General features: G+C 43.8%; 1 protein-coding gene across 2 annotated transcripts in view; it reads right to left on the bottom strand.

Moving 5' to 3' along the window:
* Window positions 1-16,813, bottom strand: part of Usp24 (ubiquitin specific peptidase 24) — a 124,425-nt gene extending 107,612 nt beyond the window's left edge. For both annotated transcript variants that reach the window (XM_085839125.1, XM_021159480.3), the window contains exon 1: window positions 16,051-16,813. In XM_085839125.1, the coding sequence (XP_085695251.1) occupies window positions 16,051-16,365 (315 nt within the window). In that variant the 5' untranslated portion in view covers window positions 16,366-16,813. The remainder of the gene's footprint in view (window positions 1-16,050) is intronic.
* Window positions 16,814-21,342: the final 4,529 nt, after the last annotated feature.

Consider the following 21,342-nt stretch of genomic DNA (forward strand, 5'->3'; position numbering starts at 1 on the left):
ATAATGCCGGCCGGCATTGGTGGCGCACGCCTTTAATCCCAGCACTCGGGAGGCAGAGGCAGGCAGATTTCTGAGTTTGAGGCCAGCCTGGTCTACAGAGTGAGTTCCAGGACAGCCGGGACTACACAGAGAAACCCTGTCTCGAAAAAACAAAAAAAAAAACAAACAAAACAACAACAACAACAAAACAACAACAACAAAAAAAGGAATCATAATGCCATGTCATGTTTTAAAGCTGACTTTCTAAAGTATCCTCTAAGAGTTCACTAATTTGCAGGTTTATTTCTGCAGTTATTAACATATAGAATCTAGGTCAAGGGCTGGAGAGATGGCTCAGTGGTTTAGAGCACTGACTACTTTTCCAGACGTCCTGAGTTCAGTTCCCAGCAACCACATGGGGGCTCACAGCCATCTGTAATGAGATCTGATGCCCTCTTCTGGTGTGTCTGAGACAGCTACAGTGTACTTAGATATAATAATAAATAAATCTTTAAAAAAAAAGTGAAGGAAAGGCCGGGCGTGGTGATGCACGCCTTTAATCCCAGCACTCAGGAGGCAGAGGCAGGTGGATTTCTGAGTTCGAGGCCAGCCTGGTCTAAAAATGAGTTCCAGGACAGCCTGGGCTATACAGAGAAACCCTATCTTGAAAATCCAAAAATCAACACCCCCCCCCCAAAAAAAGTGAAGGAAACAAATGTGAAACAGTTTGTAAGCCAGGCTACCAACCGACCCAGGACTGTACAGCTGATTTCCAAGTACTCAGTACCCATACTGACTGCATACACTCAGGCAGGGCCAGGAGTGCTAACGTGATAGGCTGACAGCTTGGGAAGTGACAGCAACTGCTTGGCATCCTTCTCCTCCTGAAACCCAGCAGCCTTCACTAACTTACAAGGAATTACAGACAGAAAGAAGAAAGCAAAGGAAGGGGGTAGCTCCATTGTAACTTTGACCTTCTAACCCAGACAATATTTAACAAAGGGAATCATGTTGACTAAAGACAGAAACTTTGTGAGGAAGGGTATATTTAAGATGGCCTACAGTCAAATACTTCCTCATGTTACAAAAAAATACATGGCTGTGCAGTAGAGTAGGCTCTGGTTCTCAAGAGGCTACAGCAGGAGGATTGCTGCAAACTGAAGGCCAGCCTGGCCTACAGAAACCCTCTCTCAAATAAAGTTGAGTGTAATGGTGCAGGCTTTAATCCCAGCACTTGGGAGTCTTGGGCAGGAAGATTATTGTACACCTGAGGCCAGCCTGAGCCACAGAGCAAGGCCCTGCCTGAGAGAAAGAGAGAGAACGAACATTTTAAAAAGTAGACACCCCCGGGTGGTGGTGGTGCACGCCTTTAATCCCAGCATTTGGGAGGCAGAGGCAGGTGGATTTCTGAGTTGGAGGCCAGCCTCATCTACAAAGTGAGTTCCAGGACAGCCAGGGCTATACAGAGAAACTCTGCCTCGAAAAACCAAAACCAAAACCAAAACAAAACAAAATAAACAAACAAACAAAAAAAACCCAAAAACAACCCAAAACAAACAAACAAACAAACAAACAAAAAACAGTAAACACTGTCCACCCAAAGAGGCAAGAGGACAATTTTTTTTTTATTTTGATAATGAGCCAAAAGTCACTGTCCTCTAAGTGACAAGATTTGACATCTATATGGTCCTTCCAACCCTGAGACAAATCTTCTATTTTAATCCCTAAAGTTATAACATGAAACTTTAGCTGGAACAAGGAAAGGAACAGCAGAAACCAGTGAGCTGTGGAGACGGTTTCTGTTTTGTAAGGAATATCTGGTTATGTAGCCTTGATACTTCTCTCCAGATTATAATCACTATGCACTGGGAGAATGAGAAGCAACGTTGCATCATTGCTGACCTTCAACCCTTAGTGAATGCTTAGAATTCCTTTACTACAGACCTGTTCTAGATGTTAACCAAATAAAGCTCAGAGTGATGAGAAGCAAAGAGGACTTGCTTGCCGTCCACTACCGACGCGTGCGGGCCTCTCTGTGCACACACATTGTAAACTATTGATTGATGGTACAAAGGAATATACTTGGCCAGCATCATTTCAATAGGAATTGAGTGCTAGCTACTCACCAAATACATCACATTCTGTCAAAAGCAAATAACAGTTGTTCGTGTGTGTAAGACTGAAGCAGTGATGATCTGTTGCTACTATAATTCAACAGAACATTTCAAAATGAGGCATGAACCATGAGAAGTAAATCACACAAATGAAAATAACACTGTCAATTTATTACTTTGGTTAGCATTTCAACATAAAACATACCACAAAAATCAAAATAGGAATAATAAGCCAGAGCCCAACTGTAAGTGGCCTCTGCAAAGGCTTTCCTTCACAGGGCTGCTGCTAAGCCTCTCCAGCAAGCCTTCCAAACAGTCCCACACCCATCCAGATCTAAAGGACTTTGTTGTATTATCAAGGACTTTTGAGATAGAAGATTAGTTCCTATCCAGGTGGCCTACACCTCTAATCCAGCACCTGGGAAGGTAGGTAGGTGGGTGGCCACAATATGAGAACCCATCTTTAAGAAAAACAAACAAACAAACAAACAAACCAAACAGGCCATGGCCCTGCGCTCTGGGAGGCAGGTGCAGGTAGGTCTCTGAGTTCAAAGTCACCAGGGTCTCTACAGCAAGGCCCAGGTCTGTCAGGGCTACAGAGTAAGCCCTGTGTATGTAAAAAATAAGCTGCTTTATTTTTTTAGATTTATGCTTTTAGGAAAAAAAAAATAAATGGCACTATTCTTAAGAGACAGTAGTTGAGAAAATACCAACCCATGGACATTAAACATTCAACAAATAAGTAAATAAGAATTCTGTACATGGCAATAAAAATTTTTCCCTTAAAATTTTTTGATGCCTGGCAATGGATACCATTGTAGATAAATTATATCACAAAAAAATTCTAAGGCACTATTCAAATTCTTTTGATAAATCTATATTTCTTCATACTTAACTCAGAATCTTAAAGTCTCCAGCTTCTAAAAATCAAATATAGCTTATTACATTTTGAACATAAAAAAAATCTACTAGTCTCAAGGCTGTAATAAAGAAGTGTGGTGGTTAATTCTATGGTCAACTTAATTGGATTAAGAAATGTCTAGGGCACAAGAGAAGCTTAGCTTTGTGTTTGTGATGCTAGAGGCTAAACTAAAAAGAGAACCTGGCCTGGATATGGGCAACAACACCCCTGGCTGGGGTCTGCCGCTGAAAACAAAACCAGGAGGAAAGCAGCTCTGAACTTTCTCTGCTTCCTGATTTGTTCAGATAAAGAGTTGTGGGGTCCCTCCCCCCCGCCCCATCCCTATTGCCATACCTCCCATACATGACAGACCATAGTCTCCAAACTTGAGACAAAATAAACCCTTCCTCCTTTAAGCTGCCTTTGGCAGGTCTCCATCACAGCAATGACAAAAGTACTAAGAGAGGACTATGTCCAACTTCCTCATCCTTGTATCAGCTGTTCTCAGTACGGACCTCAGGACCAGCATACACAGAAAAGTTCTTGACGAAAACTGGCCAATCTGAATGGCTAGTTTTAGTAAATGGACATTAACTATTTTGCTGTTCTGGTATTTCAGTATAATATGTGTTCATTTATCTATTGGATACGATCTAAACCACTTTTTAATATACATCTACAATCTATTTAATAAACTCTATTTAATAAAAATAACAAGCTGTTCTGCTCTTTTAAGAATGTTTAATCCCAGCACTCGGGAGGCAGAGGCAGGCAAATTTCTGAGTTTGAGGCCAGCCTGGCCTACAGAGTGAGTTCCAGGACAGCCAGGGCTATACAGAGAAACCCTGTCTCGAAAAACCAAAAAAAGAAAAAAGAAAGAACGAACGAACGAACGAACAATTACTGAATGTACAGGATTGAAAGAATCAGGTGATTGGAATCTTAAAAACTACAGACAGACCGGACCCTACAAATGACATTGTTAGGGGAGGTAGGAACACAGAAAAGCCACTCACTAACTGTGCTGCTGGTGTCTACCTGTGTTCTTCTGGAATCTATCCTTTACCTTAAAACGAACCTCTTAAGATAGCTGTTTCAAAATACAGTCACAGCCCTTTCAAAAGCTGGCAGGTTAAAACAGAGAACCATCAGAACACATAGCAATAATTAGGAGAACAAAATGCTGAGATATTGGGGAAGGACATATGTAGGGCGAACACAGAAAAGAGGTGGGCAGAGCAGGAAGACCAAACTACAAATGCTGCTCACACTCAGGCTCACAGGGATAACTCCTGTGGAACCAGTCTTCTTATAACCAGTTAGGAAGAACAGCAAAGCAAATACTGGAAACCAAATGTTTCTAGTTTTTGTAAAATAGTTTCTGTGACAGCTAATGTTCCTTGTCAACTTGACCAGATCTGTAATCAGCCAACAGGTAAACTGCTTGGCACGCCTGTGAGGCGTTGTGAGACATTGATGTTGTGCACTATCTAAAGGGGGATGACGGTCCTGAAACAGGGCAGCAGAGATAAGAGCACAAGGAGGGAAATGCTTTGTGCATGCTTGCTTTCTACTCCCTGTTGGTCCGTCAGCACTCCTTCCTGGTAATAGAGCCAGCTTCCTGGGGCTTCCAAAACAGACTGAAGACCAATAGCACTCCAGGACTCCACCAGCCTTCAGTGCCAGACTGAGACTATGAATCGATTCTAGCATTACAGCCTCTCGGCCTCTCCAGTGAGACAGCCACTGCTGTACTACACAGACTATAATGTCTGTGTAAGCCAATCTAATACAGTCACATATATATACATCTATATATTACACACACACACACACATATACATGTATGTTAGATAAAAACCAAGTAAATCTTTTTATCCTTAATTTTCCTCAGAAGCCATTTGAGTAATTTTACAGTCTATTTAAGAACTGTTAAGTGCTTTAGACTTTTTAACTACTTACATTTTAATGGGCAGACAGTAAAGTTTATTTGTCTGCTTTAATGTTTATTTACATTTAATAAAAGCTATAGGCCATTAAAGGCTCATCAAAGAAAACTTTAATTAAAAAAATCAGCCTCACTGTCCAAAAATAACAGTATGTAAATATTTTAGTATTAGCTTATTTCAAATATTGCATATATATTTATATTTACAGTGGTTTGAATAGGTATGGTCCCCACAGACTCATATATTTGAATACTTGGCCCATAGGGATTGGTATTATTGGGAGATACAGTCTTGAAGTAGGTGTGGACTTCTTGGGGGAAGTGTGTCACTGTGGAGGTGGCTTTAAGGTCCTACATACTCAAGCTATGAACCAGTGTGACGGTCTCCTTCTGCTGCCCAGGTACTGAGATTTAGAGCTCTTGGCTCATCTACCACCATGTCTGCCTACAAGCTGCCCTGCTTCCAGACATGACTGATGATAATGGACTAAACCTCTGAAACTCTAAACCAGCCTCAAGTGAATGTTTTCTTTCATAAGAGTTGACTTGGTCATAGTATCTCTTCACACAATATAATCTTAAGACAATAAATAAATATAACTGGTTCTACAGCTTCTAACTTCATTCATATATATATATATATATATGTATATATATATACATATATATATATATATATATGTATATGTATATATGCATGCAGGGACCTTGGAGGAAAGGTCCCTGCCTCCAAGGTCCCTGCATCAGGGTTTTTATTTGCCTCCCTGACTCCCTGGTGGAGTTTCAGCTTCCCTAGTCACAACATGAAAGAGCTAGGAAAGACTTCTAGATTTTAAATGTCTTTAGTAGATTTTTTTTTCAATGAAATTTTTAACATGGCAACCAATCATGTAACAGATGTAGTGTGTTTCTCCTGTTGAAGAGGGCTCATGCTCTCATAACTAAAACCCTGGAGGAAATTCTAGACTCTGATATGTGAAATATTAAGTCCATGTGATGATAGTACAAACATCCTAGGGAAAGAAAGGACTCTGTACTACCCTTGGCCAGAAAAGTTCCATGAATTACCCTATTAAAATTGCCAGGGTCTTGACCACACTAACATGCTTCATATATAGTTGCAGAAATGGTGATGTAGGCAACCTAACATGCATATAGATAGTTGGGGAAATGGTAATGTAGACATTATTCTTTTTTTTTGTTTGTTTGTTTTTTCCCCGAGACAGGGTTTCTCTGTGTAGCTCTGGCTGTCCTGGAACTCACTTTGTATACCAGGCTGGCCTCGAACTCAGAAATCCGCCTGCCTCTGCCTCCCAAGTGCTGGGATTAAAGGCGTGCGCCACCACGCCCAGCTTAGACATTATTCTTGTTTTCTGAAACAAGAGTCTTGTTATGTAGCACAGTGTGGTGGTTTGAATAGGCATGGCCCCCATAGACTCATGTGTTTGAATGCCTGACCCATAAAGAGTGGCACTATTAGGAGGTGTGGCCTTGTTGGAGAAAGTGTGTCTCTGTGGAGGCGGGCTTTGAGGTCTTCTATGCTCAAGCTATGTGGAGTGTGACACACAATCTCCTTCTACTGCCTGTGGATCAAAATGTAGACTCTCGGCTTCTCCAGCACCAAGTCTGCCTATACTCTGCCACGCTCCCACTATGATGATAAGGGACTAAACCTCTGAAACTCTAAACCAGCCCCAATTAAATGTTTGTTTTAACTGACATGTAAGGAAACCTTATTCCCTCCTTCCCTCCCTCTCTGAACATGATTTGCTCCCCCTCCCTCTTCATATATAAATAAACAGAATGTGTCTGTGTAAAAAAAAAAATAAATGTTTGTTTTATAAGAGTTGCCGTGGTCATGGTGTCTTTTCACAGCAATGGAAATCCTAAGACACGCAGTAACATAGGTAGCTGGCAGAGAACCCAGAATAGAAAACGTCTCCCAAAACCCTGATTTAATATTCAAGTATCACTTAACCTTTAATTTCAGATTCTCTTTCTATCCATCTATTTATCCACTAAGTTAATTCTCTATCCAATCAAACACCAGCCAGGAACTACAGATAAAATACACATATACAAGCACCTTTTAAACTAAAATTTCATCCTCAACTGCGCTTTACTTGATGTCTGCACACTATGTACTAGGAGAATGTAGCAGTAGAAAACATTTGTGCACTTCATATAAAATGGTCCATGAGCTAGCCTTGACGAATGAATCTGTGCTAGCCAGATAACAAGAAGCATGGAGTGGGCAAGCAGGTGGCAGAAACCTATAAAGGAAAGGAAGGTAAGAGATAAAAATCAAGTCGAAAGGGAAACCCTGCAATAAAAGGATTTAGATTTTACCCAGAGGAGATGAGGGACTATAGATCCTTATGACCAAGGTTATGATTAAAGCTTGAATGTTAGAAAGATCCTTCTAGTGCTACACACAGAATTTCAAAGAAACATTTAGAGAAGAGGGGAATGGAAACCAGAGCAGCTAGGTCGAGGAAGGGCGCCTGTGCACTTACACATGCACAGGTACCGTGGCACTGCTTCTCTCGCAGCTGGAACTACAAGTTCTTGTGAGCCTTGAGAGATGGGTGCTGGGATCCCAACTCCAGTCCTCCAGCTTGAGCAGAAGAGCAGAACCGCTAAGCCACCTCTCCAGCCCTGACAACAGGTGTCAACAGAAAAGAGAAAGGGAGGGGCTACAGTGACTGAGATAACTGACAGGATGCTCCTCTGGTAGCTGGAATGCCTTCCTATTTCTGAATCAGCATAGCCTACTTTAAATTGTTTCTAAATGCCTTGCTGTCAATTTCCAAGTATAAATCTTAAAGTACAATTCAATTTCCAACTGAAACTGACAAGATGGAGTGAAAAGCAAGAAGGAAAAAAGGGATTCTTTTTCACAAGTAAGTTGGGGTCTGAAAGCACAGGTCACAGACGCTGCAAAGTGTCTGCCATAAAATGTCTGGCCATAATCTTATTTTAATTTCTAAAGTCATTTTGAAGACCTACTGATAAAGATTTTAAGTGTCATGTTGATTCTTATTGTTTCAAAAAATATTTCTGATATAAACTCTTGTGACTGCATGCTAAGTTAACTGAAGGTCACAAAAATGGATCACAACATGGACAGCAAACTTCAGCAGGACAACTGCGTTTACCTTACAGGTGGGAAGAAGATGGTAAGCAACTAAGATGTACTTATCTGCAAGAGGACAGTCAGGTCTGAGACTCGGCTAGGAAAGCAGCCCTCAAACCTTCCTATCATGATAGGCTAAAGTACTTTCATTTCTAAAAAAATTATCTAACTGAAATTTCGATTTAATTGTTGAAGTTTGGTCTGTTCCTATGTATTGTAATGCTAAATTCTGTAGGCTTTTGTTGTGCAAACCTTGTTGCTTGATTTGAAACTATTAGTTAAATAAAATTGGCTACAGCTGATTGAATTACTGGAGAAATTAGAGGTAGGTAGATTTCGAGTTAACTTGGTTGGGGGTAGAGAAGAGAGGAGTGAGGAGACCAAGAGGAAAGGGAGGAACAACAGGAGAGGGGAGAGGGGAGAGATGAAGAGGGAAAGAGGGAGAAGGAGGGGGGAGGGGAAGAGAGGGAGGGGTAGAAGAGGGGAGAGGGGTGTGTGTGTGTGTGTGTGTGTGTGTGTACGTGCGTGTGTGATGATCCCCACCATAAGGGGAGATGGACCATAAATGGCATGTGGTCAGGAGAAACAGCAAGCATCTAGGAAACTTCGCCGGGGAGGTGGCTAGGCCAGCAGTTAGAGAGTAGATTTAGATTAGGGGTTACCCGCCAGCAACTGTCAAAGCCAAATGAAATCACCATAGTCTGAGTCAGTTTTGGAAGCTGGCTGGGGATAAGTCTAAATTGGTTGTCCTACACTTAACTGTTCTAGCTCTTCAGAACAATCAAAACAATCAAGAGTATGGCTTCATAATCCATAAATTAGATTCAAGGAATCTCTAAAAACAAGTAAATTTCCTTTCACACAGAAGAAGAGAGAAAATCATAAACCATCAATAGTGGGAACAAAGTTTCTCACTGTTGGACAAAATTATGAACATGAAAATGGTCATATATTTTGTTAAAAATTCACCACAGACATAAACAGTGTCACCCACTACTAATGTGATCTTAACAAAAAAAAATTGTATGAAACAAATGTACCTGAAAATTGTGACAATATTCAGCAACAAAAATTTTATACAAACAATGAGAATGAGAAATACAAGCTTTAAAATGAAACCAATGCTCTCAAAAAGGCAAAAAACAGCTCTTCTGAAAATGAAGAACAATTTTCTTGGTTGACTATCTGCAGTTTATTCAGACTGAAGTGACTTATCTGAATTCTCTAGATATCTGAAACTTATTTGTTCAATGCTCTAAATTAAACTTTTTTAAGACTTATTTTATGAAAATGTGTTTTGTTTGCAGGACTGTGTTTAAACCACATGCATCCCTGGTGACCACAGAGACAGGAAGAGGGTGTTAGGTCCCCTGGAAGTAGAGTTAAGCACAGCCGTTTGTTAAGTCACCCCCTGAGTGCTGAGGACTGCTCTAAACCCCTGAGCCATCTCTCCAGGTTCACAACCCTAAACTCAGTTAAAATGTATTACACATTTCTAATCCTTTTCAAAAAAGCACACTGACATGTCTGTCCTTTGGCTTGTGACATCATTATAAATGCAGACATTCTCTTAGGGTTATGATACCCACAGAGGTGTTCAAATCACCTTACCTCGCCTGTTGTTAACGGTTCCTTTCTCCTACAACTAAGGGTCCACAGCCACTTCTTACCATAGTCCAAGATGCCTACTTCTTAGAGCAAACCGCCTCACGTGAAAACTATGTTTAAGTACGGGGGCAGCAACAAGAGAAGGTAAGGTAACCCCTCTGTCATAAAGGCAGGCTGGGAAATAAGCTGGACGGTAGTTCTGCCTATCAGCAGTCCAGAAGAGGAGGCTGCACAGAGGGTTCAAGGCCAGCCTGAGCTGCATGAAACCCTGTCTCAAAAGTCAAAACCAAAGAGCCATTCATACAAATACCGCCAATAAAAAGAAAGGGGAAATGTTTCTATGAGCAGTAGTGTGCGGTACAGCAAGAAGGAAAGAGGAGGCCTGGGGAGGGCAGGAAGGGAGCAAATAAGCACAAAGTATAATGGTGTCTGTGTGTGAAAATACCGTGAAGAAACCTATCTCCTCCTATACTAATCCAAAAATAAATAAATGAAACAATAAAGCTTAAACACAAATGAGTAAATCTATGTGCTGTAGTACAGTAAGTTTCTTTGGTATTCCAAATATGAAAATTTTCCTAGAAAACTCATCTCTGGCTTTGAAAGATTCTATTAAACCTTTTTTGACACTTTCTTATTAAAAATGAAGATTTTCAGTGTTGAAAAGGAAGCTCAGCAGTTAAAAGCCTGCACTTCGGGCTGGTGAGATGGCTCAGTGGGTAAGAGCACTGACTGCTCTTCCTAAGGTCCTAAGTTCAAATCTCAGCAACCACATGGTGGCTCACAACCACCCGTAATGAGATCTCATGCCCTCTTCTGGCCCATCTGAAGACAGCTACAGTGTACTTATGTATAATAAATAAATCTTAAAAAAAAAAAAAAGCATGCAATGCTTACAGAGAAACTGTAATCCCACTGTCACAGGATCTAACACACCTAACCTTTGCAGGCTCCTGCATTTATGTACACACACACATACACACAAACACACACACACAACATTTGAGAAGTAACCCTAAAAATATGTAAGTACACTGATATATTTTTCTACTAAAAGTTGAAACCTTGCAAGGCTTGGTTCTAGCACAGGACAAGCAGAGGCAAGAGGATCTCTATGAGTTTAAGACCAGCCTGGTCTACATAGTGAACTGCAGGCCAATCAGAGCTACACAAAAACAGAAAAACAAACAAATAAACCCTGAAATCTTCTCTTCAAATTATCAAAGCAGTACAATATAAAGTATTACAATAGTTATTTTTTTAATATTGAAACTGATTTCAAATCCTAACCTAATAAACTATACTATTCTGTCACAGTCTACTATGATAAACAGACTAAAAGCACAAGACACCCAGAAGGAAGTTCCTTATACCAATTACAAATATTCTAAAAGCGAGTGAGGGCCAGCAAGTCAGCTCAGCAGGTAAAAACCCAGATGGGTTCACAATCATCTGTAACTCCAATTCCAAGGGATGTGGTGTCGGTTTTTTGGCCTCTGTGGGAACCAGTTACACATGCCATGCCTATACAAATAGGCAGGCAAACATTTTTTCATGTGTAATTCATACACAAAATAAAAACCAATAAAAAAATTTTAAGCTGGATATGGTAGTATACATTTGTGATCTCTGAGTTCCTACAGCAGGATGGAAGGCAGAGACAGGCCAATCTCCCAGAGGCTCATGGGCCAGCGAGCCTGAAGTACTCAGTTCAGCAGCAGAATCAAGACACTAACTCAACAAGGTGTGGGCAAAAACAGAATCTCAAACACAAACACACAGACACGGATAGATAGACAGACAGACAGACAGACACACACACACATACACCACTAAAGAAACAAATAATTGAAAAAATCTTGAAAGAAAATGAGAGGGTAAAGAAAAAGCGAATCGGGCCCTTCCATGCACTCACTGAAATCTTTCTTCCCCAAGGAACTCCAGTCACCACAGAGAAATGTTTACTTCAAAAACCAGGCTATCCTGATTCAGCTTTCAGACTCTATTTTCATTTCATCTACTTTCAGCTGATCTGAGAATTTTCCCCTCAAACCTTTACATGGATTTTTTAATGTATCAAATCATAGTAAAGCAAAATACAGATCATATATTCAAATCACTGCTAACTAAAATGTATACTCATTTGATACTGATACTAGAACATACTGAGACTGACACAGTTTAGGACAAAAGAAAATGATCTTAATATGAGCTTCACTTCCAGCTGGGAAAGGGAGCAAGTGAAAAAGCTACCTATCGACGGGACTTTAATTCCCTTGTGTTTTGCATGTACCATGTGGCAGGGCCAACTTAACCTGAAAAAATAAAACCAAACAAAGCAAGGAATTCTTGCAAATACTTCTGACACAATACTACAAAGGAATGTCACATTCAATAAAAACAAAACATGAAATTCACAATTACTTGTCTGATGAGAATATGAAGTATTTCAGAGAATACTAATGAATAGAACTAGACAGCTAAGAAAAGTTAATTCTTTACTCACTGTAAAACTCCTTTCAAAACCTTTCACTAAAGACAAAACTAAAAAGGAAAAGGTGTACTGCATAACTGTTAAAGTTTCTAAGCTGCCGAGGATACCTGGTCAGAGTCACACTGACTGGGCAAGCCTCCGAGGGCCAACTCCAGAGCTCTGTGGAGAGCAAAGCCATGGGCAGCCCTCAGCAGTGGTCAAAGGGGCACGGGATTTTCTTTGGCCATAGGAAAGGCTTCCCACTGCGGGGATTTGAAGGCTGGCTCGCTCGGGAGAAGTTATTTAGAGCAGTTGTGAGATATCACGCTCTTTAAGAATAGAACAGACTACCTATTCGCCATGGAAGTGTTCTGGAGTAATGCCATTCATTCAAAATCAAAACCAGAAGGATTCTAAGAGGTCCTTCCAGACCCAAAGACCAAGAACCACTTCTACACCCACAGCCAACAATACCAGCAAGAATAAAACAGCTTCCTTTGCAAGGTAATATCTTTACTTAATTGAAAACCGTTAGGAAGGCTTTCTATAGTCTGTGTGTTTTATGGGCTATCTTGGTCTCTCTAAATGCAATTCTGTTGCTCTGACTGAATTGCAACTTTTACTTTTCAATTTTTTAATTTTTAAAGCAAATTCTAATTACAGAAGGGCCCCAAATCACCAAACTGATTCTTGCTACATGACCTTGGTAAGTCATGCAAAACGAGAGCCTGAAAGTAAGATCATTAGAATGCAAACTGTTCTGTTGGCCACCTTGCCAGTGGGACAGGGAAGGCATGAAATGTTTATGATTGACAGAATCATTACTGCCCCAAAATACATATATACAAAATAAATATAACCATTGTTTATCATTTTTCTGCCACATTTTTTTATCCATGTGCTAATAAGGACATAACCCAGAGTTCCAGGTATACTAAACATATTCTACCACTAAGCTGCATCCCCTGCCTCAAAAACCAATTTATTGCCTCAAAAATTTTTTTTCTAAAGGACCCTGAAAATAAGATATGCTATGCAGAAAGCAGATGTGCATGCATTTTAAGATCCAGTGGTCCCTTTTAGAGATCCGGGTAAATCAGACGTTGTCTCTCTCCCTGGACTCATTCCTGCACCCTGTCTTTTTCCTAGGAAAGGGAAGCATCTGGTTCTATAGCTGCCTCTGCAGAGACAGCTGCCCTTTGGGGACTGAAAGGCCACATCTATAAAACAAGTGAACTCAACTAAGTCTTGATTTCTAAAGTCTGTGCTTAAGAAAGAAAGAAAGAAAGAAAGAAAGAAAGAAAGAAAGAAAGAAAGAGAAAGAAAGAAAAAGGAAGGAAGGAAGAAAGATTCTGTTTTCATTCTACCCACTAGCATAGCCCTGATGCCTTGATACAGCCAGCGCTCACCATCCCAGCCTCAGAGAGTGGCCTCACAATCCACCTCTTTCCAAACTCTTCACCTTCCTTGCCGCCCACACTGGACCAAACGCACTCAATCCTGAAACTAATTACATGGACAAGCTAAAAGCATTCTGGCTTTCGATGCCAGACACCTAGACTGGGATGTAGGTTCTGCTTCTAACTGCATACCTAAAATGGTGATGTAGTAACTATTTTACTGAGGATTAGTAAAATATACAAATAGCCAGCCCACAGCTTGATGTACCTTTCAGAAGCCCCAGTTTCATGTCTGCCATATGTGATGATTTTTAAAACTGTTAAAATATTATCTCACTCCTGGTGTGGTATCAGAAGGTGGCCCATACTCTACCAGCACAGAGTAACGAACACAGCCCTCATCAGCCCTCTTGAAGTCTATTAAGTAATAGTATAGCCTCCCATAGCCCCAAGCCACATGTCAGGGGAAATGAGGGCAAGACTTTCTTTTAAAAGATAGATTCTCTGGATTTTCTTGAGAGTGAACTTCTCAGTCTGCTGCTCAGTTCAAAGAAGCTGCTCCAGATTGCTCCAACTTGAATGTATGGGAAGTAAGCTAACGTTGAGGTGCCACAAATATTTTAACTTACTTTGATTTTCAATCATAGGAGATTAAAAGCAGGAACAGAAAATAAAATCTCTCACATACTGAAAACACGCTGAGCTCCGTAGACGAGTATAAACATGCTCACAAGAAGCGACAGTTTTCTTCTTGGTTTCTAAATAGACCAAAACTGGCTAGAACAGGGGAAGAGTGACGGGAGCTGGTATCTCTAAGATGTCACACTTAAGAACTGTCACTTTAAGACCAGGTGGTGGTGGCACAGGCCTTTTAACCCTAGCACTTGGGAGGCAGAAGCTGGCAAGCCTCTGCATTCGAGGCCAGCCTGGTCTTACAGGACAATCAGGACTACACAGAGAACCCCTGTCTCAAAAAACTCAAACAAACAAAAGAGAATAGTCAATTACACAGAATTTTTAAAAATCCCCAAAGGAGGACCAACAGCCTTTACTTTCCCTACCAGTGAAGGACACAGCTGAGCTACTGCTTAACGGTGGACTTCTACCTGGAGTATGTAGACAAACACCAGACTGAGAAACTGCTGCAAACACAGTTACCACACAGAACACTGCTCAGGAAAAAAAAAAAAAAAATCAGGTGTCTTAGCTTAGAAATTACCCAAATTAATTTCTCTAAAAACACAAGCCTACTTACTAATTTGAGATCTGTGCTGTTCTGTAGCCAGGCTAAGCCAAGCTGCTATCTTCGACCCTAAAATACACTATCCGAAGAAAAGTACAAAAATTTCTGCCACGGGCTGCCATTTTCCTGCAAATTAATCCCCAGCACTCTGGCTTCTGGGTGATTCTTCCTTGTTTTGGCAGGCTTGCCAGCCTCGCCCATGTTCTCTGCTCACACGGTAAACCAAACACTAAAAAGGCATAGTTTCACTACTTAAGATCTGAGGGATCTGGCTGTACGTACTAGACTCCCTTCTCTAGACTCCAGTCCCATTTCTTCTCCCTAGTCTAGGCCGCCCTCCCACCCCCCACCCCCGCCTCCATGTTAGCCTCTCTGAGGCTACACCCCTTTCCTCGGGCTAATTTCTCTTCAGTGACCCTACTCCCCTTATCCAGGCCGTGTCCCAGCTTCGAGCTCCCATTCCTGATCTCATCGCCGTCTGGCCCTTCCTTTGCTCCTACTCCTTGCCCAGGCTTCTCACTCATTCCTTATCTCAGTCCCATTCCACTACTTGTCCCAATACCTGACCTTAGTCAAGCCCATCCTTACAACCCAGACATTAAGACAGCCAAACCTCTAGTCTGTACTCATTCCTATCATTCCTGGTCCTGTCTAGGCCCTTCCTCATTTTGGACCCTGTCCTCTTCCGAACGGTTGGCTTAAAAACCTAAACCCTACTTCTAACCCCACTGGTCCTCCTATCTGACCTGGCAAAGGCCTTCACTCTGGCAGGCCTATAGCGAGCACTATTTCTGACTCTGAACTGGTACCTATCCCAACCCTTCACTGAAATCTAGTGTCACAAATACTCTGGTCCAATGGGACCTCAGTTTTGACACCTGATATTCATGTCCTTCCCATTTCCCAAGCCACGCGGATTTGGAAATGTGGGCCCTCCTCCCCATCCCTCCCGGGATTCCTGCCCACCGCATAGACTCAGCAGGTAGCCTAGGGAGACCCCGCCACAGCCCAGAACTGTATACCCAACTCCATGCGGGAATATTCCTCCCCCAAGGCCCTTCTCTCCATAGGACCCCAGTCTAGTGACCCCGATCTCTGACCAGAACTGGTGTTCGATTATCTCGGTGCCCCGAGTTTCATTACAGCCCCCGCCCAAAAGTCCCGCTGCGAGCCGGGCAGGCAACGCTCCCTGTCCACGGGACTCCAGCGCGGCGGCCTCTCCCGTGAGGTCAGGGCAACCCCACTCACCTCCGCGTCCACCACCTCGTGGTAGGCGGGCGGAGGGTCGAAACCGCCACCACCTCCGGTGCTCCCGCCGCGGGAAGGCCCGCTGCCGTCGCCGCTGCTGTCGCCCCGTGGGCCGCCGCCCGGCCCCGGACTGGGGCCGCCGCTATCCATGGGCTCGTAGCCACCGTAGTCGAGGCCGGGCCGCTCGTTGGTGAGCAGCGCCACGGCCTCGTTGATGTCGTTCTTGGCCAGGCGCAGGGCCTTGCGGATGGTGGCCGGGTCCGAGAAGCCCATGCACAGCAGCGTGGTCATGTGCTGCTCCTCCTCCGATTCCATGGCTCCGGCCTCGGAGTCGCGCCGGCCGGCGTGCGGCGAAGCTGCGGCTCCCGGGCCTGGCGGGCCGTGCCGCGCTGCCTGGGCCCCGGCTCCGTCCCCGGCAGGGCCCCTACGCTCCCGCCCCGCGCGTTCCGAGGCCGCCGGGCCAGGGTTAGGTGCGCGCGTGGGCGCCGCGAGCCGAGCTGGGGTGGTGGGGCGCTCAGGCGCGGCCGGCCGGCCCAGCCCTGCGCGCCGCCATGTTGGCCTGCTCCTCCTCTTCGCGGGGCCGCGCCTCCGCTCCCGGAAGCAGCCCGGGCGGCGCTCGGGCCGCCGTCCCCGGGCTCGGGCGGCGCGGAGCGGTGGGTGTGCGGACGCGTGTGTGTTTCTTCCAGGCCCGGGCCAGGGAGGGGCGTGCGCCGAGCGGGTCTGAGGTGAGAGGCCGCGGCGCGCAGGGCGAGCACGAGAGTCCTCCGCCCGCGCCTCCCGCCCACCCCTTCCCCCGCGGCAACAGGTTCCCTCTGGGACGGGAGGGGCAGGCGCCGAGCGGCTCGCTGCCGGTGTCGCCGAGGTCCCCGGACGCCCGGGCCTCGGTGCCCTGACGACACTCGTGTCCCATCGCAGGTGACTCCACCCGCCGCCCCCGGAACCCTGCTTGGTTCTCCTGAAGTGTCCTGCGGTCCGAGGAAAGTGACCCCATGCGCCGCTGAAGCCCTCCTCGCCGCCCACAGACACGGGTGCCCAGATCCGCAGGACGAGCATCCCTGCTCACCCTCGCCCTCGACCCTCCTCCAGAGGGTCCTCTGGAGACCCCTAGACCTTGAACTCCCACTCCCAACAACACTGACCACCTGTCCCAGCAGGCCTGATAAACTTTACCATACTTTTCAGCCGGAATCCATGGAAAACCTAAAACACACACACACACACACACACCGTGCCTTCCATCCCAATATAGAAATTCCAGTGCTCTGTATGAAAGCATCAGAAAATGCAAACTGTATGACCGTCCTTCAGACACAGACACGCGGAAACATTCTGGGTGTCTACTTCTATCCTGATTCTGACCACCAGCCCGTTTCTACTGAAGTCTTTGGCTCAGGGGTGAAGACTTTCCCCTCTGTTTCTGTCTTCCAGCGTTTGTCTAGCTTTTTGCCTTCTGTTCCCACCTCATTGGCATTACCATGGCCAGTCCCCTTTGCCCCTTTTCCCGTTTTAGTGTCCTGATCTAGGTTTTTTCTCGGTTCTCTCCCAAGATCCTGGTTCCTCTTCCTTCTCGCATACTTGCTTATTAGTTTGTCTGCTTTGGTCTTAATCCTGCTTCATTCTTGAACACTCCCCCCCCAATCCACTAACCTTTCTTTCTCACACTGTTAAAACATTTCTGATGGCTTAACAATCGGACCTTCACATAGCCCAAATCTGAAATTACTGACAGCACTCAGAACTTTTCTCTGCATTCTCTGCCAGCATTTTCCCCCCTCAGATCCTGGTGGCTTCTTGCCTAATAATTTGATAGTTTGTAAACACCAGCTATTTGATTATTTACGGGGTGAATTTATCATTATATAGATATAGTTTCTATTGTTCTTACTAAAGGCTAGTAATGGGTTTGGTCACAAAGTAGACACCTGATTAAGATTTTATTTAAGATATAAGTTCTGGGGTGTCAATGAAGTTTTAAGTACATATAATAGATAAAGACCAAAGTAGTCTAAGTTGAAAGCATCCTGTCACAGAATATACACCAACACAATAGGTCAGGGCACCTGTAATCCCAGCCCTCCAGAAGCTGAGCCTGGGGGATCTCCAGTTCCAGAATAGCCTGAACTACGTATACATAGCAAGACCTTGTCACAGAATGACCAAGTGTACCATTTACCAAGTCAGGTACCGTTGATGCTGGCGATGCTGTGGAGAACAAAAGGACCATTTAATGATGGAAAGCGAAATAAAAACATTCCATTTCTACCTTGGGTTTGCAGAGTTAAGCCAACAGCTAAACTACTAAATGAGTTAGCAACAACAAAAAACTGCTTGCTACTAAGATTGGAGATAGAACTGAAGAGGTAATGAGAGGAGAGCCAGCCCACTCAGATGGCACAAAAAAAGGCTCATCAGCAGTGGCAGGTCTGCAGACCATGACAGAGGAAGCTGTGCTTAGCTGAGAGGAGGAAGCAGAGAAGGAAGCAGAGAAAAACAAGTCTGTGATGAGAACTGGAAAGGAGCCATAAAAAGCCTGCCCCCCAAAACTTGCCCTCCCCCACAAAAGCCTGCCCCCAAAAACTTGCCCTCCCCCACAAAAGCCTGCCCCCCAAAACTTGCCCTCCCCCACAAAAGCCTGCCCCCCAAAACTTGCCCTCCCCCACAAAAGCCTGCCCCCCCAAGATCTGCCCTCTCCCCACAAAAGTCTATCCCCAAAACCTACCCTCTCCCCACAAAGCCTAACCCCCAAACCTACTCTCCCCACAAAATCCTGCCCCCCAAAACCTGCCCTCCCCCCACAAAAGCCTATCCTCAAAACCTACCCTCTCCCCACAAAAGCCTACCCCCAAACCTACCCTCCCCACAAAACCCTACCCCCAAAACCTACCATCCCCCGACAAAAGCCTGTCTGTCCCCAACAATAGCCTCCCCCCCCAACAAAAGCCTACCCCCTTTCTCCTCCCCCCCACAAAAGCCTACTCCCCCACCCCCCAAAAGGCCACTTTTGAATCAAATCCTGGAGTGACCAAAAAGTCATTTGAGTGTCATTTGAGGATGCAACAGCAATGCCAGGATTTTTTGCATTCTTTTTTAAAAGCAAATCTCGTGGAGTAAGGCGGGTGTGGTAGCTCATGCCGTCCCTCCCAGCCCTTAGGCTGAGATAGGAGATTAAGAAGAGTTGCCAAGGTCATCTTCAGCTATGCAGTAAGTTTGAAAGCCATTCTGAGCTACAGAAGACCTAGTCCCAAAGAAAAATCTTGTTAAATTGGGGAAGTATAGATGTGTCTGTCTTATTCATGTTTTCATTTACATTTTTAATTTAATTGCAGAAAATCCAGAAATGTTAAAAAATTTAAAAAAAAAAACACTTTAAAGAAATTTAATGACAGCCAGGTATGGTATAAGTCTTTAAGCCCAGCACTTGGGAGGCAGAGGCAGGTAGATCTCTGTGAGGCCAGCCTGATCTACAAATAGAGTTCCAGGACAATCAGGACTATTACACAAAAAACCCTGTCTCATAAAACAGAACAACAACAAAATTACACCTATTTTACACACATCTTCTTTAGAAAGGTAGAGAAATAGAAAAGGTAGGTAGGACTTTAGAAATAAGGTATGGTGGAGTATCTTAAAGACATGAAGATCTCTACCTACCATAGTCATTTTTACTCGGTCTACTCTGAACTCACTCAGATGGAGACGTGTGTGCGCAAACGCACAGCTTCTGTCCTTTTGAATTTATTGTCTATGAAGGAAGATGATTATAAATAAACTATGATAGATACCTTGACAGGATTTCTTACTCTCCGGGGTCAGAGCAAATGTCTTACTTTCCACAGAGAAATGTCGAAGGCCAGGGTGTCTAGAAAGGAAATGGCATCTCAATTATAGTGTGAAAGGAAGCAGGCAAGCCAAGAACAGGGGTGTGAGGAGAGAAAGCCCCAGGTGACAGAAACAGCCTGTGCAAGCGTCCTGCGGTGCTCAAGAGTAAAGTAAGGCAGCGGCACTGAAAGGCAGGGTGCTATGAACTACAGAGTTCCAGAAGCAGAAGGAGAGAGAAAGCTACAGAAACCCAGACACTAGATCCCAGGAGGCTGTAAGAACTGGAGGCTTTATTCAGACAGAACAGGAACCCGTGAAAACATATATGCAGAGAACATATATGTTGCCACTGCTTAGGAAGACCAGCCTAGGGTAGCCACTCTGAAACAAAAAGTTGAGTTTTGTTCTCTCACCTAATATACAGTTTTTGATCTTGTTCCTGCCCCTTCCCAGTGCTGGAGATCAAAGCCAAGGCCTTGCTCATTCCAAGGGCTCTGTCCCAAGAGCACTGGTCTGTACCTTCTTTCTTTCTAGGATTTTCACTTTGTTGTATCTAAATATTCTTTTCTTTATGCCTCTCTTTAGTGAGGTTTGTAGAGTTTCTTGACTATGTGGCTTGAGGTCTCAGGAAATCGCTGTTCCTTATTATTGTATTAAGAAGGTCTCATTATATAGCCCAGGATAATCTCAAACCTGTGAACCTGCAGCCTCAGCCTCCTGAGTGTTAGCATTGAAGTGCACCATCATGTATGACTGGATGTTATTTCTTCACATATTTCTATTTAATTCTCTCCCTCTTCCTCCCTCCTTCTCTCCTCATTCCTCCTCCCTCCCTCCCTCCCTCCCTTCCTCTCTCCCTCTCTCCCTGCCCCTCCCTTCTTCATGAGACTTCTATTACACACATTCTATCCTTCATGACTATCTGTCCTTCTGTCACTCTCTGCCTCAGTCTAGATACTTTCTTTGGTTTTCTGTTCTAATTCACAAATTTTCTCTTCAGTGGTATCTTTTTTGTGAAATTGTTTATTGAGTTCTTAATTTAGTTACTGAATATGTAAATTCTTTGTTTGTTTGTTTGTTTGTTTGTTTGTTGAGACAGGGTTTCTCTATGTAGTCCTGGATGCCCTGGAACTTGTTATATAGATTAGGCTGGCCATTAAATCACAGACATCCTCCTGCCTCTGTCTCACAAGTACTGGGTTTAAAGGTGTGCACTCTTTTTAAGTTCTTAATTTCACTTTAATTTTTTATGGATTCTGTATCTATCTTAATATATAATTCCTTGAAATATTTTGTTTGTTTGTTTTTTGTTTTTTTTTCGAGACAGGGTTTCTCTGTGTAGCCCTGGTTGTCCTGGAACTCACTCTGTAGACCAGGCTGGCCTCTAACCCAGAAATCCACCTGCCTCTGCCTCCCAAGTGCTGGAATTAAAAGCGTGTGCCACCACCGGCCAGCAATTCCTTGAAATATTAA

The sequence above is a fragment of the Mus caroli genome, unplaced genomic scaffold (genome assembly GCF_978045245.1).
Source record: "Mus caroli unplaced genomic scaffold, Mus_caroli_1 scaffold_6, whole genome shotgun sequence".
NCBI classification, from domain to species: Eukaryota; Metazoa; Chordata; class Mammalia; order Rodentia; family Muridae; genus Mus; species Mus caroli.